This window comes from Anomalospiza imberbis, chromosome 23 (assembly GCF_031753505.1).
Source record: "Anomalospiza imberbis isolate Cuckoo-Finch-1a 21T00152 chromosome 23, ASM3175350v1, whole genome shotgun sequence".
Taxonomy (NCBI): domain Eukaryota; kingdom Metazoa; phylum Chordata; class Aves; order Passeriformes; family Viduidae; genus Anomalospiza; species Anomalospiza imberbis.
Genome location: NC_089703.1, coordinates 1,028,393 through 1,053,165, shown reverse-complemented (window position 1 = coordinate 1,053,165; position 24,773 = coordinate 1,028,393). Strand labels below are relative to the sequence as shown.

The following is a 24,773-nucleotide window of genomic DNA, read 5'->3' as shown; positions in this document are numbered from 1 at the left end:
AGGGAAATCTGGGTTTTTCCTGTAGAGTTTGGATAAATCTGTGTGGAAGGCATTGTCCAGAGACATAAATGGAGAGCAGAGAGCTGGGATCATGTGGATTTGGGATCCACACGTGGTTTTAACCAAATTCCCTCATTTTAAGCCCTCCCTCTCTTGTGGAGTTTCCACTCAGGGGAGTGCCCACATGAAGCTAAACCCTGTCTTTAACTAACCCACAAACTCGAGGGCTTAAAAACCACCTGTGGAAGTTATTATCCCATTGGAAATGTGGAACTTTTCAGCCTTCCTATGGAGCAAGGAGAGCCGGGTATCACCCATCCATCTGTTTGCTCAGGGCCTTACTGAAGTGTAAATACCCCGAGTGCTTTGATCTGCAACATTGCTAAACATCCTGGGCTGGGCTGAGCTGATAGGAAACTATTTCCCTACTTATTTTATTTCTTTTTAGTGCACAGGTTTGCCTTGATCCTCCCACCCTGCAGGGTGGAGACCCCAAGTTTATGGTGGAAGTTTATTGCTTGTTTCTTGCTGCCTTCAATGGGCATCTGTTAGTGGGAGCAGCAGCTGCTTAAGTAGGAGTGGGTTTAGAAAGGGATTCGTGGGGAGAGATGGAAAAGGTCAGTGTTATATGGGGTGTTCCCAGAAGGAAAACTGACTCAGGGATCATTTGTAGCTGGCGGGGATCAGGAGGACTCCCCCTCCCTCCCAGCTGCAGCTTTCCCAGCACAAAGAAACTTCCCCAAAAGAGTTGCTTTAGGTCCCCTTGTGATCTTGTATGTAAAGTGTAATTTTAAAAAGGTGTTTTCCTCAGAATTCATGGGTTTGATTCAGTGGTCACTGGATCACAGGGAGGTTAAACGCAGTCTTGTGCTCCCATCCTGCTGCCTTTGCTCAGGAGGGGCTCTAACGCCTTGGTTTTAAACCGTTAGGGCTAAACTCCAAAGATTTGGATATTTCAGCAGGGTGACACCGTTGTGGTTTTGCTTAGGGTGAGTTGGAGGAATGGGAATTCCTGCTGGAGAGCTGGGACACCGCAGTACCAGGGTCACCTCTGGCTGGAGTTTGTGAGAGGCTCCTGAGCCACCCCCTGCTTCCCCCAGTCCTTTGTGTCCGGTGTGTCCGGCAGGACAAAACCTCCAGCACCTTCCCAATGTCACGGGGCTGCTCCCGTGCCATGCCAGGCCTGAGGCCGTGTCACAGCCGCGTGCAGAGCCCACAGTGGGTCACGGCTGTGTGAGCCTCGGGACATCCCCCAGCACCCACTGGCACACCACAGCCGCTCCCAGCCCTGGTTCCATCCGCCCCGGCGCAGCCTGGTTGTCCCCATCCCTGGATCCACAGCGGGACATCCCAGCTATTCTCAGCCCTGGGTCCACCCTGGAACGTTCCAGCTGCCCCATCCCTGGGTCTGTCCCTGGATCCATCCCAGGACATCCCATCTGTCCCCCCCCACCGATCCTTGGATCTATCCTGGGACATCCTGACTGTCCCACCCCTATTCCCATCCCTGGATCCACCCCAGGACATCCCAGCTGCCCCACTCCTGCCTGTTCCCATTTCCATTCCCATCCATCCCAGTTCCTAAGGATGTTCCCATTGCCATTCCTGTCCCTATTACCTTCCCTGTTCCCAATCCCAATTCCCCGTTCCTATTCCTGTCTCCGTTCTCATCCACGCTCCCATTCCCATTCCCGCTCCCATCCTCATTCCCATTCCCATTCCCATTCCCATTCCCATTCCCATTCTCCGTTCCCATTCCCACTCCCATTCCCTGTTCCTATTCCTCATTCCCATCCCCATTCCTCGTTCCTGTTCCCATCCTCCCAGTCCCCATTCCCATTCCCTGCTCCCATTCCCCGTCCCCATTCACATTCCGCATTCCCATTCCCATCCCCATTCCCGTTTCCCGTTCCCGTACCGATTCCCATCCCTGTCTCTGTTCCCGTTCCCATTCCTATTCCCATTCCTGTTCCCCCCATTCCCATTCCTGTTCCCCCCATTCCCATTCCCGTCCCCATTCCCGATTCCCATTCCCATCACCAATCCCGTTCACATTCCCATTCCCCATTCCCATTCACATTCCCATTCCCATTCCCGTTTCCCATTCCTGTTCCCGTTCCCATTCCTGTTCCCATTCCTGTTCCCGTTCCCATTCCCTTTCCCATTCCCGTTCCCATTCCCGTTCCCATTCCCATTCCCATTCCCGTTCCCGTTCCCATTCCCGTTCCCGTTCCCATTCCCGTTCCCGTTCCCATTCCCATTCCCATTCCCGTTCCCATTCCCGTTCCCGTTCCCATTCCCGTTCCCGTTCCCATTCCCATTCCCGTTCCCGTTCCCATTCCCGTTCCCGTTCCCATTCCCGTTCCCATTCCCATTCCCGTTCCCATTCCCGTTCCCGTTCCCATTCCCATTCCCGTTCCCGTTCCCGTTCCCATTCCCGTTCCCATTCCCATTCCCATTCCCGTTCCCATTCCCGTTCCCGTTCCCATTCCCGTTCCCGTTCCCATTCCCATTCCCGTTCCCGTTCCCATTCCCGTTCCCATTCCCGTTCCCGTTCCCGTTCCCATTCCCGTTCCCGTTCCCATTCCCGTTCCCGTTCCCGTTCCCATTCCCGTTCCCATTCCCGTTCCCATTCCTGTTCCCGTTCCCATTCCCATTCCCGTTCCCATTCCTGTTCCCATTCCCATTCCCGTTCCCATTCCTGTTCCCGTTCCCATTCCCGTTCCCATTCCCATTCCCATCCCCGTTCCCATTCCCGTTCCCGTTCCCATTCCCATTCCCGTTCCCATTCCCGTTCCCATTCCCGTTCCCGTTCCCATTCCCATTCCCGTTCCCATTCCCGTTCCCATTCCTGTTCCCATCCCCGTTCCCATTCCCATTCCCATTCCCATTCCCGTTCCCATTCCTGTTCCCATTCCCGTTCCCGTTCCCATTCCCATTCCCATTCCCGTTCCCATTCCCATTCCTGTTCCCATTCCCATTCCTGTTCCCATTCCCGTTCCCGTTCCCATTCCCATTCCCATTCCTGTTCCCGTTCCCATTCCCATTCCCATTCCCGTTCCCATTCCTGTTCCCATTCCCATTCCTGTTCCCGTTCCCATTCCCATTCCCGTTCCCATTCCCGTTCCCATTCCCGTTCCCGTTCCCGTTCCCATTCCCATTCCCGTTCCCATTCCCGTTCCCATTCCCATTCCCGTTCCCGTTCCCATTCCCGTTCCCATTCCCGTTCCCATTCCCGTTCCCATTCCCGTTTCCCATTCCTGTTCCCGTTCCCATTCCTGTTCCCGTTCCCATTCCCGTTCCCATTCCCATTCCCATTCCCATTCCCGTTCCCATTCCCGTTCCCATTCCCATTCCCATTCCCGTTCCCATTCCCATTCCCATTCCCGTTCCCATTCCTGTTCCCATTCCCATTCCCATTCCCATTCCCGTTCCCATTCCCGTTCCCATTCCCATTCCCATTCCCATTCCCGTTCCCATTCCCGTTCCCGTTCCCATTCCCATTCCCGTTCCCATTCCCGTTCCCATTCCCATTCCCATTCCCGTTCCCATTCCCATTCCCATTCCCATTCCCGTTCCCGTTCCCATTCCCATTCCCGTTCCCGTTCCCATTCCCGTTCCCATTCCCGTTCCCATTCCCGTTTCCCATTCCTGTTCCCGTTCCCATTCCTGTTCCCGTTCCCGTTCCCGTTCCCATTCCCATTCCCATTCCCATTCCCGTTCCCATTCCCGTTCCCGTTCCCATTCCCATTCCCATTCCCATTCCCGTTCCCATTCCCGTTCCCATTCCCATTCCCGTTCCCATTCCCATTCCCATTCCCATTCCCGTTCCCATTCCCATTCCCATTCCCATTCCCGTTCCCGTTCCCGTTCCCATTCCCATTCCCGTTCCCGTTCCCATTCCCGTTCCCATTCCCGTTCCCATTCCCGTTTCCCATTCCTGTTCCCGTTCCCATTCCTGTTCCCGTTCCCGTTCCCGTTCCCATTCCCATTCCCATTCCCATTCCCGTTCCCATTCCCGTTCCCATTCCCGTTCCCATTCCCATTCCCATTCCCGTTCCCATTCCCGTTCCCATTCCCATTCCCGTTCCCGTTCCCGTTCCCGTTCCCGTTCCCACGGGCGTCGCTGGGGCCGGCGCGCGGCGGGGGCGGGGCAGTGGGCGGGGCTGGGCGCGCGCCCGGAAGTGCCGCGGTCGCCAGGGCAACGGCGGCGGGCGCGGGGCAGGTGAGGGACGGCGGGGCCGCTGCGGGACCGGGGCCGGGACCGGGGCCGGGACCGGGGCCGGGACCGGGGAAGGGACCGGGCTCTGCCTCTGGGGCCGTGCAGCCGCGCTGGAGCGCCGGGCTCTGCCGGCGGGGCAGCGCTTCTGCCGCGGGCCCGGCCGTGGGCTCAGCCCCAGGCCCAGCTGTGGGCCCGGCCGGGCCGTGGCACTGAGCGCTCTGCCTGGGGCTGTGCCAGCCCTCACCGGGGACAAGGGGCAGTGGGCAGGGACTGATGCCCAGGAAGTTCCACCTGATCGTCAGGAAGGACTTCTTTAAACACCTGGAATACGCTGTCCAGAGAGGACAATGGTCCCTCACCAGGGATATTCCAGACCCATCCTCACACAGTCCTGTGCCCTGTGCTCTGGGCTGGCCCAGGGAGCAGGGAGGTGGCACCGGCTGAGCTGCCATTGTCCCTTCCAGCCTGACCCAGCTGGGGTCCCGTGCCGTGGGTCAGGGCTGTGAGGTGCCAGCCTGCCAGGCCCTGGGGGCACCGTTCTGGGGGCACCTGTGGGCTCAGCCCTCCCTGGCTGTGGTTCCCCTCCCACCCCTCGCCAGACCCCGTGTTTTCAGCCTCTCCCCGCGAACTTGTGCCGTGCTGGGGCAGTTCAGACACTCGCGGAGGGCCCCAGCAGGGCTTCTGCCAGGTTGGTTGTTGGGGTTCGTTCCTGGACGTGGCAGCGCCGCTGGGGATATTTCTAAGTGCTCCCATGCGCCTGGGAGTTCTGCCTCAGCGCGCTGTTGTCTTGGAGTTCATTAGTTAGCGGCAGTAAGGGGGAGGTACAGCCCCAGTCCCTCCCACAGGCTCCTGGGGAGCTGGGATGCGTCTCCCGGGTGTCCCTGTCGCCTTTGGCTGGAGGCTCAGGAGGGACAGGTCTGGCAGCTGGGCTGGGCAGGGTGTGCTGGGACTCTGCCTTGGCCGTGCTGAGCTGGAGGAGAAATGAAATGTTAAACAACAAAGACGTCCCTGGCAAAGTGCCACAGGGGCTGTTCTCTCTGTTTGGTTTAGAATAGAATCCCAGAAGAGTTTGGGTTGCAAGAGAACTCAAAGACCATCTTGTCCCACCCCTGCCATGGCAGGGACACCTTCCACTGTCCCAGGCTGCTCCCAGCCCAGTCCAACCTGGCCTTGGACAGTGCCAGGGATCCAGGGGCAGCCCCAGCTGCTCTGGGTACCCTGTGGCAGGGCCTCAGCAGCCTCACAGGGAAGAATTTCATCCCAAGATCCCATGTAACCCTGCCCTCTGGCAGTAGGAAGCCATTTCCCCTTGTCCTGGCACTCCAGGCCCTTGCCCACAGTCTCTGTCTTTCCTGTTGGCTCCTTCAGGCACTGGAAGGCCACAGTTAGGTCACCCTGGAGCCTTCTCTTCTCCAGGCTGAACAATCCCAGTTCTCCCAGCCTGTCCTCAGAGCAGAACTGCTCCCTCCCTCTGATCATCCTGGTGCCTCCTCTGGACTCTCTGCAGCAGCTCCAGGTCCTTCGTGTGCTGGGCCCCAGGGCTGGGGCAGCTCTGCAGGTTGTTCTTCTCCCAGAGCTGCTCTTCATCCCTCCTCCACCCAGGTGTGCCTGGGACGGCCCCACGCCAGGTGTGAGGTTTTGCCCTTGGCTTTGCTGCACTCCAAGAGGTTTGCATTGAGCAATGTGCTGCTGGGGTGACAGACAGCAGCTGAATGTGACTGTGTCCTTTCTGGAGAATGCCAAGCAATCCAAGGTGTGACCTTTTTTTTTCCCTTAGTAAATGCTCTCACAAACCTCACAGGAACAGAAGAGGAGGTTCCCTGTGGCACTTCTCCAAAACGTTGTTGTGAGGTTGTGACCCAGTGGCTGGGCTGTCCTGGCGTAGCTGAGAGCTCCAAGCACAGCTTCCTTTGGGAAACACGCAGCAGAACGTGGCTTCCTCCTCAGTGGAGGTTGTATCACAGAATCTTGGAATATCCTGAGCTGGAAGGGACCCACCAGGATGATCCAGTCCAACTCCCGGCCCTGCACAGACAGCCCAACAATCCCACCCTGGGCATCCCTGGGAGCCATGTCCAAATGCTCCTGGGGATGTGGCAGCCTCGGGGCTGTGCCCGTTCCCTGGGGAGCCTGGGCAGTGCCCAGCACCCTCTGGGGGATGACCCTTTTCCTGATGTCCAGCCTAAACCTCCCTGACAGAGCTCCAGCCATTCCCTCAGTTAATCAGTCTCTGTTAAGCAGCTTTTGGTCACTGGAGAGTCAGAACAGGTTTCTGTGTATTGAATCGGGGTTTTTCAATCTCAGTAGTCTTGAAATACCTTTAAAATATGAAGAGAAGTCAGTCTTATCCCAAAATCCACAGTGGGAACTGAATCTGCAGGAACAGTGAAAAGGCCAGAGCTGTGCTCTGAGCTTCACTCATCTCCCATTTGCCCTGAGTTTCCAGCTTCAGAAGTAAGTAATTGTTCTTTCCATCAAAAACTTAGATTCAGTGGTGAAGGGCACAACTCCCCAAAGCTCGGGGTCAACTTTGCACAATTCCTGTCAGAGCCAGTCCCTACAAATAACACATCTCCCACCCTCTGGGCCTCAGCCCTTACTGCACCGCAGGGTTGCAGTGACACCCGTGTGATACGCAGTGATGCCCATGCAATGATCCCCCACATTTATTCTGTCATTACCTGAGGTGTGGGAGCCTCAGGGAGATTGAAGTCTCCTGGCCAGTTCCTGTAACTTTTCCCTCTGCTCCCGGCCCACAGGTGCGATGGCCACAGTGGCTTTCCAGGACTCAGCACCAGCTCATCTCTGCTTCCCTCTGGGCACAGCCACTCTGCCGTGGGCCAGCACCATGCACGTCTCCAGGCCCAAATCTGCCAAGGGACAGAGGCCAAGCCTGAGCCACCGTCAGGGCACGAAAGCCTGTCCGTGCCACGTGCCATCTTCCCCGCCAGCAGCCTCTCCTCGGGAATTAGTGAAGAGCTGGAGAGCACCGCTCACAAAAGCGGCGTTCCCACCTGCCCAGGTGTCTCCTGAGAAAATCCCAAAGCTCCTGCAGGAAGTGCCTTTGAAGAGCTCCTCCTCCCTGAACAAGTACCGGGTGCTCCCCTCCATCATGCGGAAGGGCGCAGGGAGCAGCGCCGTGGAAGCGCTGGCTGAACGGACCAACCGGCTGGAAGTGAGCGAGGGGCAGGACGATGCTCCAAACACCATCAAGACTTTTTCTGGAGGACAGGAATTTGCCAGCACAGTGTCAGGAAGTGGTATTCCCACTGAAGAGAGCTCCCACGTGCACTGTGCCCCTGAGCAGTGGGGAAGGCAAGCGAGGCAGGAGAGCCCTTGGGTGTTCCCTGCAAGCCTGGAAGAGCCACACGTGCTGCTCGCTGTCCGGTCTCCCTCTGGGCGGAGGTTTGAGCACCACTTCAAGCCCTCTGACAGCCTCCAGACGGTCCTTGCCGTGGCAGGACAGAAACTGTTGGCCAGTTACCAACACTGCAGCGTTGAAACCATGGAGGTGCCCCGGAGGAGCTTCTCTGACCTTACAAAGTCTCTTCAGGAGTGTGGGATCCTCCCCAAGTCCGTGCTGTGCATCCGACAGGACGAGCAGCACGATGCAGCAGATCTTTAGGCACACAGAGACACCGTGGATCCTTCTGCTCAGTGGGGTGCACTGCTTCTTCCAAAAAACTGAGAGTCTGATGCTTCCAGCACCTTCTTAATCTTCTATCTCCCACAAAATCCCCATCCAGCAGAGTTATGGATATGTAATAGTACTTGAAATAGTATTTCAGAAAATAGTTATTTCAGATGCATAAACCTGTTTCATACAGAACAGCCTGTGCCATCACAAATTTCTGCCTCAGCACCACCAACTTTCAGCCTTTCTGGTTTGTTGAAGTTGCTGATATTCTCTGAAAACTTAGGTTTCCAAGACCTCTCCCCTTGTCCTTTTCTGTGTCTTGGGAAGGTACCACTTCTCTGAATGCAGAAGCACCATTTGGGAAGGTAGAAACAGAACTGGTTTAGCTACAGGACCACCTTCAGTAGCTTATCATTATCCTAAACATCTTCTCAAGAGACTGAAAAGGAGATCAAACCCCAAACCCATCTGGAAACAACAGTAATAACACATGAATGAGTTATTGTAAAGTATTAAATTGCAAGACTGATCGTAAAATACCTGTGAGGGCTCAGGTCTTTCTGGGTAACCTCAGTCCAGCTCTTAACTGTGACTAAATCATATCTTTAAGAACAAATAATTATTATTTTGGCTGTCTTGGAGAGCAACAGGATTTTCTCTTTGGTTTTCCTTCTCTTATTTGGCTCATGTGATCCATAGGTAAGAAGAGATGGGTAGTTAAGAAGGGATGTTACAGATAATTCCACTTAACCCTCTACACTGAAGTGAGTTAGTCCAAGAAGCAAGTGCTGCTTTGGGAATTTTTAAATAAGGTTTTAATGGGAAATGGCTCAAGGAGTAAGCCATCTTGTACTAAACCATCATTAAAAGGCTGGTTGGGTGACTTGGAGGATTAGGCAAACACAGTGTGCTTGTGCTGAGAGAAATATCTTCTATTTCTAATGGAATTGTAGAGGCAGTAATTTTTAATCTCCTTTAACAATGGACCACTTGCCACACAGATAAGTGAGTTTAAATGTTTTGAGGCAAACCAAATTTATTTTGAAGCTCAGTGTAAGTGCCAAACCAACTCGGCACAGGAGCACAAACACAACAGGAGCAGAAAGCTGATTGCTGGTGTGGTACCTGATGCTAAATCAAGTGTTCAGAGTCCAGCAGCTTTGTAAAACCAGTATCTGATGGAACAGTAGTCCCTGCTGCTGTTGGTGATGGGAATCACTCAGCAGCAGTCCCAGATATTGAAACATATGGATGCCTTCAACAGAACCACAAAGTATTTCACTTGGTTTCAGGAAAAGGGACCATTTTCCATGATTCCTTCAGTGTTAGGTAGTTAATTCCCTATTTCTGCCTGTTGTGTGTACTGTGTTACTCCTACATTTCAGTGTTTCCATCCTGTGTTAAATAAAACCTGTTAGGCTGAAACTTGAACTTCAAATGATTTACATGAGCTGAAGTTTATCCATCACTCCTGCTCTTAAACCTTCAATTTGATGGCAAACACCTCAGGGGCTGCCCAAATCAGCCTTTGGATGGTCAGCTGTCCCCCACACCACCTTCCTGAAGTTTCTGTCTGTGTCCTGTGCTCACCACAAGCTTGCAGCCAAGGAGGAAGCACTTTTCATCAGTGCCAAGCTGTGACCAGAGCCGGGGACCACCAGGCAGCTGTGAGAGCACAGGGGCTCTGAGCAAGAACAGAACAATCAGACAATTCAGAGTGACTTGGCTCACAGTGGTTTTCTCATGCTGCAGGATGTTCCTCCTGATAAAGCTGGATGAGTTTGGTTCTAATCACCTCACCCAGGCTACAGCATCTCCAAAGATGGGCAAAAAATATCAAGTCTTGATCTAGGCAAGCACAGTGCAGGGAAAACACCTTTTTCCTCCCTCAGTTCTCCTTCTCTTCCCTCAAAACTGTTCTGGGGAGATTTTAGCAGCAATTTTAAGTCCAGCACAAGAAGCACGGGGGAAGAACACTATTTATCTGACCTCATTTATTGTGTGGCATCATTTAACAAACTTCTTTGTGAGAATCTTTCAAGAATTTCAGCATTAAAATTCATTCTGTCACAAATATAAAACTTATCAGGACTTCTGGCTGAAACATCCTTACTAAGGCTTTTAAACACCAACAAAGTATTGAAGCAAGAAGTCAGCAAAGAGATTGTTCAGTATGTGTTCTTTAATTCCAATTAAAAGTACATTAGAAACAGCACACAGGACCAGCAGCAGCTTCCATGACAATTCAACCCAATACTCTGCTGTCACCAGGTCATTCAACTGTACTAGGAAAGTAGGTGATTAAATCAAGTCTTCCACTCCACACGCAACACTCACTCACCTGCCACTTTAAATAGGATTCCAACAGAATAAAAATAGATACACCCCAGAATACAAAAAGTTTAATTTTAAGCTGTTTTTTTTTTCTTCACTAAAGCCTTTATACAAATTGATAAAAGGGTGCACAATTTCCTAAAATTTTAGGTACATTTTAAATGAGCCTTTTTTTACTTGGTAAAAGGATCCATATTCCTGTCTTTGAACAGAATATGATGGCCAAAATTGCAAAGAAAACAATTCAGTTTAAATTTACAATTTATACATTTGTCTTGACATGATTCCCATGCTGAGTAGCAGGCCCATGGCTGCTCACGCATGTCCCATTTCCCCCCAACAGAGAGCTGTGCACCCTAAGTCCTGGTTCAGGAGCCTCCCTCTCCTGGAGACTGGGCTGGGGGAACAGCCCACAGCGTCCAGCTGTGTGCACAAGAGTGGTCCCCACACACAGGAGGCGTCATCCTTCCTTCTCCAGGAGCTGTGAATCCTTCCTTCTCCATGGAACACCCCGGGGCAGGGACCAACAACCTATTTTACACTATGGAGCACTTCCCACCTGCAATTTGGCTGAGCAATTTAACTCAAAATTCTGCTACCGAAACGTACTGCAACAGGTAAATTTGGTGTTCTAAGGGTACAATTTTTTGGTCAATCCAGGCTATCATGATTTTTTTGTTCTTTTAATCCTGTATGTGATGGGTGAAGCCCAACAGCTCTGTACATTACCCATGCTGAGCTTCACAACATGGTGCATTTCATCACAGAGGTAAATTTAATCAGGCAATCCATTAGTACAGTTCCCTTCATACTGCCCCTCCCACCCCACCCACCCACGCCGCAGCCAGGTTAAACACTTGGGATGAACTCCTGCAGTGTCACCACCACCCACGTCACGGAGAGCGGCCATCCCAACAAATCCAGGACAAAGGAAAAGAAAATACTGCCCAGCAAAGCGACACGGCACCTGTGTTTGCAAGTAGGAGCTACTGGAGACATCCTCAGGACAATTTATGTAAGGAAAAGCAGGGCAAATCCATCAGAAAGCCAGAAATGAGTCCTAAAGAGCTCAGGGGAGAGCCAAAGAGAATGACATCCTAGTTTGTACAAGTATTTAGCCAAAAACCAGCTGCCTTGTTTGGGGTTTTTAGGTTTTCTTTTTTTTTTCCTTTCCTTATGTCCATTATATATTCAGCTGTTGAATTTAAACTGATCAGGTTAATGCTGCACATTATTCCAATTAAAGACAATCATGGGTTTTTTTATTTTAAAATTTTAGATAATTCCCTATTGCCTTTTTTTTGGCAAGTATATTTCTCAGAATTCCAAAGATCATCCCATTTTAAGGCTAAACTAAGAAATGTTAAAAGCTTCTGTAAACATTTCCTCTTCTTCCCCATAGTTGCACAATTTGAAGTCCAACTGTAATTTTGAAAATGAGGTAATTTTTGTGTACTCTTATCTTGGAGTCCTTTTCGGGATGAGCCAAGAGGCTGTGCCAATCCAAACGCTGATCCAATTGTAGTGGGAGAGCTTCCACAGCAGGGCACACACCAGTTCCAGCAGCTATTTCAGTTATTTATCTTCTCAATTTCATCCAAGTCGTCAGTATCCAATTTGTTTATCTTTTTGTCTGGGAAAGAAGAGAAATAGGTCAGATTTCGTAACAGTGAGCAGAGAAGGGAACTGCTCTCCTCAGCTGGACCTGAGTTCTGGTTTATCAGGGAATGTTCAGTCAGGTTTTAAAAATACAAATTAAAATAGTTTCCTTTTATCAAAGGCCCATCTGGGTACTGCAGTGTTACCAACCCCTGGAAAATCCTGGATATGCAAGGACTATCCAGGCAGACAGCAAACACAGCCTGATTTATTCTGCTCCTGTCACAGGCAGCAGGTCACAATCCCAAGCGATGCTACACCAAATAATCCTGCTGTGCTCCTCTGCCACCCATTTAAGGCTCAACAAACACCCTTAGACCTGCTCAGCATCCAACAAGTCAAATTCTGCAGTGATTCAACAGATTAGAGAAAGGAGAAAGCCTGAGGGTACGTACTGAAATGTTCCTGGATTCTGTTGAGAATGTTCATGCTGTGCTTGCTGTCCACCATGTTAATGGCCAGCCCTCGCTTGCCAAAGCGGCCGGTGCGGCCGATGCGGTGCAGGTAGGTCTCGTTGTCTGGATTTCCATCCTTATCCACAGGCAGGTCAAAATTGATAACAACAGAGACCTGCTCTACATCGATCCCTGACAAAAAGAAAGCATTGGGTTACACAACTTCACTTAAATCTTTCTGGAGCAGGAACAATCCTCACTCTCTGAAATGGAGCTTTCCCACAGTATCCTCACAGAGTGGAAAAAAAAGCTATCGAGCTTGTTAGGGCAGGGAGTCCCACTGAAACAGCCAAAGGCATTTAAATATTTTGGAAATTCTACCAGCACTTAAATATTTCAGAAATTCTCTCCTTCCCTGCAAAGCTCTAAAGACCACTTGTTTTTTTCCAAGTACGATCCTGTTGTTAACTGTTCTGGGATGTCAAATTACACCACAATTCCTCCTGGGATAGTGAACTGGATTTCATTATTTTTCAGTTTTCCGTACTTGGGCACACGTTCACTGCAAATCCTGGATGTCAGCAGTACAAGGCAGGCTTGGTGCCAGGCTCTCACAGGATGGACTTTTCCATCTCCAGCAGCAGGAAGCCAACAAGCAATCCCGTGTTTGCCCACAGGCACACAGTGTAAGGACACCGATTTCTCCCAACTGGAACACCTGAGGATGTGAATTCTTCCTGTGAGCTGGCCAGGGGTATGTGTTATCTAACAAAGTGCTGCTTCCAGCCCTCCCTGTGATGCCTTTTCAGGCTACCTAAAATCAGAGGCCAGACAAAATAAAGGGAATAAAAAGTGGGTGTATTTACTGAAGGGCCTTCAGGTACATCTCAGGCAGACAAAGTCCCCCAGGAGCTACACCAGTAGTCAGTTTTCACACTTTTTAAAGTTTGGTCCGTTTGCATATTAGGAGTTAGTCCTTCTATTACAGCTTCAGGTAATGAAGTCATTTACCCCAAGTTTGCTTCCCCCCAACCCACTTTTGTTTAGTTTCTTGGAGGCTGAGGCAGTGAGGTGTCCTTGATTCCCAGGCCTAGAGAGGAATTGTTGGATCTGACCAAAATGGGAAAGCAGTAGCTAACACTGTATATGGAGTTTAGAGTTATACACTAAAGAACTGCAGGACTACAAATACATGAAAAATATGGAAGTTAAAATCCTAGGGCATCACCTGGCCCCATTCCTCCGTATCCTACCTCTGGCACAGACGTTTGTGGTCACCAGCACCTTCTCCTTGCCCTCCCGAAAGCGCTCGATCACGGCAGCTCTCTGCTCCACCATCATCTCCCCGCTGAGCAAGGCCACCTGATGGCCCTCCCGGGACAGCTCCGCCGCCAGCCACCCTGCCGTCTTCCGAGTCTGCAACACACAGCCAGCCCCACATATGGGAGGGGGTTTTAATGCTGGAAAGTGACAATAAACCTCTCTGGGGCCCACTGGAAGCTCTGTGGCTGCTCAGTTTTTGTCTCCCTTACAAACTGGATCAGAAGGAGGACAATACACCTCAGCCACCACAGGAGCCCCTGATTAATAAGACATGTTTTCTTTGTGCTCTGCTCCTTGGATTTCACTCTGCTGGAGACTGACACTACATGTGTACACTGAAAACTCATGAAACTTGTCACAAAACCACAACTACTCAGCCTGGAAAATAGCAGGGTCAGACCTGAATGCAGTTGTGAAATCCCACAGAGGCTCTGCACAGCCTGGAATTAAACAGTTTTTTGAGCTCCAATTATGTCTTGAGACAACCTAAAAGCAAACTGCTGTAGCAGATTCCTAACACTTTCATCCTCTCTGAGCTCACTTTGCCTGGCTGTTATGTGCTGTCAGCTCTGATTTTTCCCTAAAAATAATTATGGTGGCTTTCAGGAAAAGAAAACCAAGTCTCAGTATGATTCACAGTGAGATCCCAGAGGTGTATCCTCAATTACCTGAGGGAAATGAAGTCCCAGGAACAGCTCTGTATCAGCTAGAGAAGCAAAAGACTTCCCAATCCCTCATTATGCCTTATTTTCATCCATTTTCCAACCTCACTTTTTTTTTTTTTTTCAGTAGTTCAAAGTTTTGGAAAAATGTGCATTACTCTGATCTTTGTTTCAGAGGACTTCAGGGATAACAATGACGGTTCGGGAATAAAAAAGTCCAGTGTTGGCTCCTGGATGGACAAACCCAGGGAATCAAACCAGCCAGCACTAACATGGCTTTCAGGATTTCACTCGAAGAGGAGCCAGAGAAGCCAAAAAGGGCAATTTCATTCTCAGTTCCTTTCTGGAAACCTTGTCTGCCTTGGTTTTAGCACTTGCAGACTCTGAGGGGGTCACTAGGACTAACATTCCCTGGAAGCACTCACATGGCAGAAGATCATGGCCTGGGCGATGGTGATGGCGCCGTAGATGTTACAGAGAGCCCGGAACTTCTCATCTCTGTTGTTGCACAGAACATAATACTGCTTGATGGTGTCCAGGGTCTCCTCCTCACGCTTCAGTTTGATAATGTTCGGGTCAGGAACAACTTTTTGAGCAAACTTCCACACAGAATCCTCAAAAGTGGCTGAAAACAGGAGCATCTGGCAGTCCCTGGGGAGCATTCTGAAAGAGAGAGAGAAATAGGGAGGGTTCCAACACAACACTATCATCTCCTGATATCCTGATGGAATTCATGCTACAGGCAAAGAAAAATCCTAACTGTGGCAGGAAAGACTAAAACCAATCTTACCCACCCATGATCACTCCCTCAAGGACCACAGGCATCCATTATTAAAATGGAATAAGCCCTGCTCCAGGGACAGGATTTTTATTCTGTAAGGTGGCCAAGAAGGCCAACACCATCCTGGCCTGTATCAGGAATAGTGTGGCCAGCAGGAGCAGAGAGGTCATTCTTCCCCAGTACCTGGCACAGGGCTGCAGCCCCGTGCAGCCCCTCACCCTTGATGAGGCTGCGCCCTGAGCACTGTGTCCACTTCACCCCTCAGCTTGGGAAGGATGTTGAGATGCTTGAGTGCATCCAAAGGAGGGCAACAAGGCTGGTGAGGGGCTTGGAATACAAGCCCCATGAGGAATGGCTGAGGGAGCTGGGGTTGTTTAGCCTGGAGAAAAAGAGACTCAGAGTGACCTTATCACTCTCTACAGCTCTGTGGTCAGGTGGGGTTGGTCTCCTTCTCCAGGCAGCACTGACAGAACCAGAGGACACAGTCTCAAGCTGCATCGAGGGAAATACAGGTTGGATATTAGGAAAAAGTTTTTTATGGAAAGAGTGATGAAGTACTGGAATTGGAGTCACCATCCCTGGATGTGTTTAGAAAAAGACTGGATGTGGCACTTGGTGCCATGGTTTCGTTGAGGCGTTGGGGCATGGGTTGGATTCGATGATCTTGTAGGTTTGTTCCAATCTGGTGATTCTGTAATTCTGTGTGATTCTGTAAAATAAACTGCTTACCATCCCCTGACACTGTGCCTCTATGAACCCCTGGACTAAAGCTAATCTGTCATTTCAATCTTGTTCACTGGTGAGCAACCGGTCCCGACTGCAGCCCCACTGTCCCTGTGTCCCTCCATACCTCTGAATGCGGATGCTCTGGTCCTGGTGGCCCTGGGTGGCAATCATCACATCTGCCTCATCCAACACGAACACCTTGATCTTCTTGGGATCTATGAATTTCAGTTTGGAGCACCAGTCCAGCACGGTGCCAGGTGTGCCGATTACGATCTGCTCCGAGATCTTCTGCCCTCTCTCCACTGCCGAGACAGAAGGAAGGGCTGCTCTAGGGTGGCTGTGCAGACAGGGAAATGTTTCGGCCCTCTCTGACCAAGCTATTTCACCACCTGACTGCTCTGGTGCACCTGAGGAGCATCATTCCCTCATTCCTGTTTGTGGTGTTTCCCCTTACTCACGTTTGTTGCCTCGGACAGCATAGGCAAGTTTCAGCTCCGGGTAAAAGTTCCCCATCTGTTCAATCACTTTTCCTGTTTGAAGTGCCAGCTCGTATGTTGGGGAAAGGCACAAACACTGAGGAACACAAGGGTAACGAGTGAGGTGATTAACATCCAGGGCAACACTGTCACACCTGCTTTCTAAAATCCTTGCTTGAAGTTTTCTTCAAGACAAACATGCAAGTGGCTGAACAGTTTCTCAACCATCCCATGAGGAAATCAGATTTAAAAAGACCCTCTCCAGGCATTGTCTGTGCTCTTGTCACAGTTACCTTCTCTTCCACCCCAAACCCACTTACCCAGCCCCCTTCAGCCTGCACTATTTCTCTAAGTCCTCCCAGAAAGATTTAACTCCTCACATGTGGGAGATGGATTTGTAGAAAATTCTCAAAGTTTGATAGGTTTACATAGTATACATTTGTATGTAAACTTTGACATAAGAAATGTTGACTTTAAAATGTTATAAAATAAGAAAAACATTGTTGAGAGAGAAATGGAACTAGAAACAAGTTTTAAAAATTACTTTATAAATAAGACTAGTATTTTGGAGAAATAGAACTATGAAAGATACACTGTATTAAGACTTATAAGGGGTAATTTTAGATGATTAGTTTTAAGGTATTTGTAGTATGGTGTGATAAAAGCAGATAAGCTAAGAAACGCTTTTAATGTATTGTAATTAAGAAATAGTTAGCTTCTGATTGTGACAGCATGAATTATAACGTCTGTATTATCTCACCCTTCACACACTCACAGAGCAATGGCATCATGTGTGCCCACAGGAAGGACTGACAGGAACAAGCTTTGAGCAAAATCCACATCTTTTGCAGTGAAGGCATTTTGATAAATCCCCAAACCTCCATCCCCTTTAAGCAGTTTAGAGACATAACACCATGGCTCCATCAAGCCATGGATTTACATCTGAAGGCCTCCCAGCAGCTCAGGCTCTTCACTAGATGGCACTGCACTGCCAGGGTGAAACACACCCTGAAACAGCCACACGCCCCAGACTTTACCTGTGGATACTTGTTCCCGGGCTCAACCCTGCTGAGCATGGCCAGGACGAAGGCAGCTGTCTTGCCAGTACCGGACTGCGACTGCGCGATGAGGTTCTGCGGGCTGGGGGCATAGCAGGCACAGCTCAGAGGGTGAAACACCACGGTGGCACCTGACTCCTGTCACATTTACCCCTGCTCTGGATCCATGGCCAACCTGACCAGCTACGCTCCATGGGGCAGGAATTACTTCCTGCCCAAACTCTCCTTCAGCGTTTTTCAATTACGGAGATTTGGAAGGAGAACTGTGGTTATCTCTCACTGATTTTCCATCTCACACGTCTTCCCCAGTGTCCCAGTACCTCACACGTTCCAGCTCAGGGTTGTGGAGAGGAAAATCAGCACCTCAGCCACTCCTACCCACTCAGAATTTCTGAGCCATTTCATATTAATTCTTCTTTTCTTAATGAGGAAAATGGCAACAACCTCCCAAATCCCACAGCACTGCGTGCTCAGTACCAGCCCTAGGAAAAGGACAAATCCAGGACTGCTGTCACATAGTTAATAACCACAGAAACACTGTGACATAGGAATCCTTTCTCCACACCCTGAGAGTTTCTCCATCACCCTCCTCCCATCCAAAACTCAGGAGCAGCACACTGAACCTTTCAAATCCTTCTGTTTTGGTAGAGAGTAGGAAGAACTTGTACATACGGTTCAGCAAGCATCATGGGCAGGGCATTCTCTTGGATCTTAGATGGTCTGTTGAAACCCATGGCATAGACTCCTTGCAGAAGCTGTGGTTTCCTGAAAAGAAAAATGTTTTATCATGATCTATTTAAGTCCATTTAGTTTTCATTTGTGTAGAAAAAGGTGAGAAAAACCCTCAAGAAGACATCCTAGAGCTGTCCCTGCTACAATCCCACCCGTGAAACAACTATGGTCAGCATTTGGAACCATAAGTGACAGCAGGAAGTCTGGACAGGAAGCTTTGCAAAAAACCCTGGATTTAGTAAGTCAGTGTGCCTGTTCCAGCTCGAGGGCAAAGCCGGTGTCTAAGGCCAGCACCGCTTGTTCCAAAGCAGCTTTTCAGACAATCCAGGAATCACAGAGCAGAAAGCATTAATCCTGTCCTTCAGGCCAGTCCCATTTTCTCAGCCATGCCTAATCTTGGTGCCAAAATGATCACTCCTCGATGACTCAAACGTGGGACAAAGTGTGAGGAACAGGATGAAGGGATCATTAAATCCTTGCAAGGACTTCAGAAGTCGTGTGGATTCTGTAATGCAGCTGAGCGGTGCTGGCTCAGGTAAATGACTGATAATTAGCCCAGTTTGCTGTGACTACACCTTGTGATCCGTGGCTGCAAGCCAGCCCTCACACCCAGAACTGTGTGGTGACACTGCTGGCCAGCAAACTCTGATCTGCTGCTTTCTCTTAGGGAGCTTTCTACTCTCAGCAGACACTTGTGTAGACAAGGAGACCCCAGAACGACCTAAATCTGGGTTATGGTGCTGGAAATTCTCAGCTGATGACCCCCAAATGCTGCCTGGATGCTGTGAGTGCTCTCAGAAGGGCTCCCCTTTCAAAGCAGGTTACAGGTCTCCTGCCCACATTTCCCACTGCAGTAACTTCCCATTCAGCACAACATGCTTTTGCAAAATCCTGTATTACTTTCCAATGATGGCTGGAACAAAAGCTCTTTGAAAACGTAACCTTGTGCTGCTCCAAGCAAGGACAGACAAAGCCCAACTCTGCATCAGTTGCCAAGGATACCCCGAGTCATAACAAAATGAAGACTCAATTAGACTGGCTGTCCCTGTCATTAACTCCCTGGGATTGTTTGCCTTTTGAAACACAGGGATGAATTAGTCTAACAGGCACTGCAGGACCTCAGCTCCTTTTTGTAGACATTCAACCACAAACACTAACAAAGCAAAACATCCTGGCTTTTCACAGGGAGAAGGCTCTTTAGCTCCCATTTTCCTGCGGAGCTTGTAGAGCAACAAACCTGAGATCAATGCAAGCACAACAACCCCAACAGGACGCACTCTTCAGCATATTAATACATATATCCATCAACCATGCCTTAAACACAGTCATCATCCCTTGAAAGCTGCACCCGTAGAGGTTTTCAGTGGGAAGGAAGTCAGAAAATACCAGTGTCTCCAGCACATAAATCCAGTATTGCTGGAAAAGATAAGCTGTTCCCTCTGTGTTGTTCACTGCTGTTGTTTCAGATGGAAACCCCCACCAGGCACCCAGATAAACCAACTCTCCTTGCATTTAAATAATACAAATGATACACTCACTTATTAATGCCATGTTGGCAGTAACCTGAAACACAAACCCAGTGCTTTTAAGGGGTATCTCCTATGCCACCGGGGATTTTTTCAGGACTTGAGAAGAGGTTCCAACTGCCTGATGGGCTCCAAACTCACATCTGCTCTGGCAGTTATAACAAAACTGCTCTCTCCCCTGAGTTTAAAAATAAGGCTCCCCATGACAAACTGAAAAATCCAGCTATAATGGAGGCTATTTAATATATCTGATCCCAGGATTTAACAGCTCCGTGCAGAGAAGGCTCTGGCTCATCCCAGCAGGTACTTACAGGCGCAGCTCCTCGAAAGACTTGACAGAGTAGAGGGGTGACGTGGGGTCCCTCTGCAGCACCTCCACCTGATTCGTGGTGTCAACCAGGTTACTGCGGATCAGCTTGTTCAGTAAGGACTGGGCAGCTCTGTCCTCTGGGAAAGGAGGAGGAAAACATAAATCCATCAGTCACAGCCTGTTCCAGGTCTTGCTCCCACTGAACTCCTGAGCCACTTAAAAGGGACAAAATCCCTCCAAATACTGAAATTCTTCATTAGAGTGTCATGGCTTGTCTCTCCTCCTTGATGAGACATCGAGAGATCCCAGAGATTCCCCCATTTAATACCCAGGAAGACAAATCAAATGAGCACTGCTCTGAGGGGGACTTCAACAGATCCAGATCTCTGCTTATTAAGATTATTTTAGCTTGGCATCTACCTGGGACAGGGTGAGACCTCCTCAACCCTCACTCTGACATGTGGGCAGACACCTCCCAGGGTTTTATTTTTAAGGAAGGTTTGAGGATAAATGGTACTTTTAAAGATTTCAGAGCTGAAACACAAGGGCTGAGGATAAGGGAGATCCAAATGAGGTTAAACTGCTGCACTTTGGGGTTTTGCTACTAAATCTGTTTCCTAAAACCACCTTCTGAAAGAATGTGAGCCTTTACCCACCTCTGAGCAGCCACTGCATAAACACAACTTGTTGGTTGCTACAGCAATCCCAGCTCCAGGTTATCCAGCTGCTCCTGTATCCAGTCCTGCCTTGAGGATACTGCTATCCCCTTATTTCTCCACTCTAATCCAGGAGTCTCCCAAGTTATTACAAGACACAATGCCTTTAAAAGTGTTATGGAGGAAGGACATGTCTTACAATTAAGTCCTTGGGGCAGGATACAAGATCAGCGGTCCTGAGACATAAGGCAGACTTACTTTAAGTATACATTAAATCAATATAATTTTAATTAAATGAAATTAATTTCCTTGCCAAAGCTTTTTTCAGGAAGGCACTTACCCTTCTCCTCATCCTCTGTCTTCTCCACATTGTCATCTGCCTTGACAACAGCACCTGAATTGGAACAGTTTAGGGGGGCACAGGTGAGCTCAGGCCTCAGGAGCAGCCCACACCCCCAGAGCTTTAGAATATCCTGGGAAAATATCCTGGGAAAATATCCTACAAGCCAGCTCATTCTCCTGAGGAGAACTGCCCTGCTCCGCTGCTGTGCAGAGGAAACCCAAGCATCAGCTCCAAGTGCAGTGTAGCAACCACACCATCAGATTTTGTTCACACAGCTCCCCGAGACACCAAAATATTTAGTCTGTGCTGCTGCTTAATCTCAGCTCTTCTGGAATCTCATGATTTATCAGCAATTTACTTTGGCAGCAGTGCTCTGAACCCCTACAGGGAAACGTTCCCCCCTTTCCAAGCCCATCTGAGCAGCTGGAACTCACCATTGGCATCTGGTTTGGTTTTTTCATCCTTCAGGTGCAAAGTGCTCAACTAGAAATGAGGAAAAACACAAAATCAGAGATATTCAAATATAGCTCCCTATATTCTAATTCCAGCCAGGAAAAGCTGAGCTTTGGATTTATCAAATGTTGCACAAACCCTGCTCAACTGGAAGGGATGAAGATACAAGAGGAACTTGATTTTAAGAGTTTTAATACAACTATTTCTAAGCAGAAGTTTTAACAGAAACACGTTGTTTTTGAAGCTGTAATGACAACACAGGGAAGGGGTTGTTTTCTGTCTGTAGCTTCCACTCCCTAAGAGCTCTGCTGATGGAAAATGGGAGAAAATCAGCATTCCAGGATGGAAACAGGATCCATGCACTGTCCTGGCTGGCACAAGCTGCCCCAGGATGAGTTTGTTTCACCATCTGCGATGTGCAGGGACAGCAGCCCCGAGGGTCTTCCCCACATCCTCAGTGAGTGTTCTGTGCTCAAGCACAGAAAAAACAGAAAACATTTTTTTTTTCTGAGGTACAAGGTTACATCTTTTCATTTTAAAAATATGAGAGAAAGAGGGATTTTTTTGGATGCTGGAAGGCAAAGCTGAGGCTGGGTGAGTGCCTGAAGTGGTGCAGTGTCTGGATGGAGGGTGAGGGGGACCGCAGGGACGTCTTTGACCTTTGGATACGCAAAAAATGGATGAAAGCGAAGGAATTTTAAAAAGAATGGCAAGTAAATAAACAAATAAAGAAATCGAAATTGAGGGTTTTGCTTATAAAGGAAGAGCCCAAGCCCAGGGACAATCGGATACCCTGGGCCCTCCCTGCCCCCATGGCAGAAAGCGGGGCGAAAAAAGGGTTTCTGCGATCGCTGTTTTCTGTGAGGAGGCGGCGGGGGCCGCGCGGCCCGGGGGATCCCGCGCCGCCGGGCCGGGCCGGGCCGGGCCGAGCCCCCGTGAGCCCCGGCGCGCACTCACCGACTCGGCCGCCGCCTCCTGCTCGTCCACGGCCAGGGCCCACGAGTCGGTGGCCATGGCCGGCCCGGGGTGGCCGCAGCAGCCGCGATGGCGCCGGGCGGGAGCGGCGCCTGCGCGCCCGCGGCGCCGCCCCGGCACCGCCCGCCCCCGCGAACCGCGAACCGCGGCCGCGCACGGGCGTTCCGGGGACAGCGCGTTCCGGGGGCGGCGCGGAGAGGGGACGGGGGCTGAGGGGTGAGGGCGGGGTGCCTGAGGTGGGGAGAGGTGACACGGTGTGGGGTGGGGCTGGGAGCTCGGTGTGGGGCTGGGAGCTCTGTGTGGGGCTGGGAGCCCTGTGTGGGGTGAGGCTGGGAGCCTGTGGGGCTGGGAGCCCTGTGTGGGGTGAGGCTGGGAGCTCTGTGTGGGGCTGTGAGCCCTGTGGGGCTGTGAGCTCTGTGGGGCTGTGAGCTCTGTGGGGCTGTGAGCCCTGTGCAGTGTGGGGCTGTGAGCTCTGTGGGGCTGTGAGCTCTGTGTGGGGCTGTGAGCCCTTTGCAGTGTGGGGCTGTGACCCTGTGGGGCTGTGAGCCCTGTTCAGTGTGGGGCTGTGACCCTGTGGGGCTGTGAGCTCTGTGGGGCTGTGAGCCCTGTGGGGCTGTCAGCCCTGTGCAGTGTGGGGCTGGGAGCCCTGTGTGGGGCTGTGACCCTGTGGGGCTGTGACCCTGTGCAGTGTGGGGCTGTGAGCTCTGTGGGGCTGTGAGCCCTGTGCAGTGTGGGGCTGTGAGCCCTGTGCAGTGTGGGGCTGTGAGCCCTGTGCAGTATGGGGCTGTGAGCCCTGTGCAGTGTGGGGCTGTGAGCCCTGTGCAGTATGGGGCTGTGAGCTCTGTGCAGTGTGGGGCTGTGAGCCCTGTGCAGTGTGGGGCTGTGAGCCCTGTGCAGTATGGGGCTGTGAGCTCTGTGCAGTGTGGGGCTGTGAGCCCTGTGCAGTATGGGGCTGTGACCCTGTGCAGTATGGGGCTGTGAGCCCTGTGCAGTGTGGAGCTGTGACCCTGTGCAGTGTGGGGCTGTGACCCTGTGGGGCTGTCAGCCCTGTGCAGTGTGGGGCCGGGCGGTCAGGTCCCCTGTATGTTGAGGGGCACTGTGGTCAGGGGTGCCCTGGATGCTGTGGGGCTGAGATCAGGAGCCCGGTATGATCTGGGGTCAGCCTGTGTCTCACATGATGTGGGGCTCTGTCCCCTGTGTGATGTGGCCATCCCTGGGGGTCAGGCCCTCCGTGTGGGGTGGGGCCGGGCTGTGCCCTGTCTAGTTTGGGGCTGGGGTCGGGCCCTGCTGTGCCATCTGGTGTGAGGCTGCAGCTTCTGTTTCCTGTGGAATGGAGTCCCTTTGGGAGCCAGGGCTGGGGGAACATCACGCAGACACTGTGACATTTGTGAGGGAACCGCAGCTCTGTCTCTGAACAGGGACGGAGGTGAAAACAAGGTAGAAGAATGAGTCATGGAGGTCTACAAGTGACAGGAGCTGCAAGAGTAATTTCTGTCCTGTCTCCTGCTGTAGGGCAAGAGCCAGCTTAGACCTGGTATCAAACCTGTTGTTTAAAGGTCCGGGGATAAAGAGGAGTAAAAGGGAAAGTAGAAATTAAAGAAGTGTGGGAAGAGCCTGTGGGATATCCTTGCTGGGCTGCTATTCCCTTCCTTGAGCCTTGTTTGACAGTGCAGCTCTCAAGGCCGGTCTGAATTTGTGTTTTTATTCCATGCAGCAGAACCAGTAAAATGGCCAAGCCTGCAGACATCAGCCACAGGTTCCCAAACCAAGGGTTATTTCCCTGACTCAGTATTCCCCCTCCCCTTTAATGAAGACACTTCATTTGTTCCCACAGCCTAAAACTTCCAACTGAGCTGTTATTTCTTTCTGTGCTGAGAAATCTTATCCCAGGCAGGGCTGGACCCTTCACTATTGTTCTTCACACCAGCCATGGTTGTTTTTTTCCTTAAAACTAAACCCCATTATTATCAAACACTATCATCTGATGCTTTTCCATCTAATTCGGTTTCCTGCATGGAGGTGGTAGCCCCATGTCCCTCAATCTGTGGGGATCCCCCCCAGCCCCACACGTGAACTTTGGGGTCCGGAAGCTTTATTTGTGGAGGTGACATCATGGCGTTTTTTCCCATGGCAACAGGAGGATGCTGAACACTGGAGCTGAATGTGAGGAGATTTTCAATGGGAACAGAACAGGCAGCCAAAGGCAGTCTGAGACATTAATTAGTTAATTAGGGTAAAAATAAAGATGAATGTGGGAAATCCCAGAGGCTGACAGGCTCATGCTTCCAATTAAATGTTTTCTTGCAGACACACCTTCCATAAAGACATTTAATTGGGATTAGTCCCATTTTAGAGAGGGGAAAACAGAGGTGCTGAGAAGAAGACAATTGTGATCAGGCAACATTGGCTGGGGCAGATCCTTCCAACACCTCCTTTCTGCTCCTTGACCTTGGCTGCAATCATTCCTTGGGATTTTCAGGGCTGTGCAGCCTGTCAGAGAGGTGT

At 50.6% G+C, this 24,773-nt stretch overlaps 2 protein-coding genes across 3 annotated transcripts; one reads left to right on the top strand and one right to left on the bottom strand.

The window, feature by feature from the left end:
• Positions 1–4,172: 4,172 nt before the first annotated feature.
• UBXN10 (UBX domain protein 10) lies at positions 4,173–11,305 on the top strand. The gene is made up of 2 exons (XM_068171422.1): positions 4,173–4,225; positions 6,982–11,305. The coding sequence occupies exon 2, from the start codon at positions 6,987–6,989 to the stop codon at positions 7,845–7,847; it is 861 nt and encodes a 286-aa protein (XP_068027523.1). The 5' UTR covers positions 4,173–4,225; positions 6,982–6,986; the 3' UTR covers positions 7,848–11,305.
• On the bottom strand, positions 10,024–22,377 carry LOC137461730 (ATP-dependent RNA helicase DDX19B). 2 transcript variants are annotated; one of them, XM_068171419.1, is made up of 12 exons: positions 22,251–22,377; positions 21,275–21,323; positions 20,838–20,891; positions 19,843–19,978; positions 17,946–18,038; positions 17,253–17,355; positions 16,198–16,312; positions 15,864–16,041; positions 14,658–14,895; positions 13,501–13,663; positions 12,248–12,439; positions 10,024–11,826 (listed from the first exon to the last, which is right to left on the bottom strand). In XM_068171419.1, the coding sequence occupies exons 1-12, from the start codon at positions 22,305–22,307 to the stop codon at positions 11,765–11,767; spliced, it is 1,440 nt and encodes a 479-aa protein (XP_068027520.1). In that variant the 5' UTR covers positions 22,308–22,377; the 3' UTR covers positions 10,024–11,764. The 2 variants fall into 2 exon arrangements, with proteins under 2 accessions (XP_068027520.1, XP_068027521.1); XM_068171420.1 differs by lacking the exons at positions 20,838–20,891; positions 21,275–21,323; positions 22,251–22,377 and adding an exon at positions 20,498–20,643.
• Between the last annotated feature and the right edge of the window lie 2,396 nt (positions 22,378–24,773).

What these genes read in the sequence shown, in the direction of transcription:
- UBXN10 (XM_068171422.1), top strand. Translation starts at nt 6,987, where the DNA reads ATGGCCACAGTGGCTTTCCAGGACTCAGCACCAGCTCATCTCTGCTTC.
- LOC137461730 (XM_068171419.1), bottom strand. Translation starts at nt 22,307, where the DNA reads ATGGCCACCGACTCGTGGGCCCTGGCCGTGGACGAGCAGGAGGCGGCG. An exon ending in GACAGAGGATGAGGAGAAGG is followed by an intron (nt 19,979 to 20,837) that starts GTAAGTGCCTTC and finishes CTCCTTTCCCAG; the next exon opens with AGGACAGAGCTGCCCAGTCC. An exon ending in CAGAATCCAGGAACATTTCA is followed by an intron (nt 11,827 to 12,247) that starts GTACGTACCCTC and finishes CTTCTTTCCCAG; the next exon opens with ACAAAAAGATAAACAAATTG.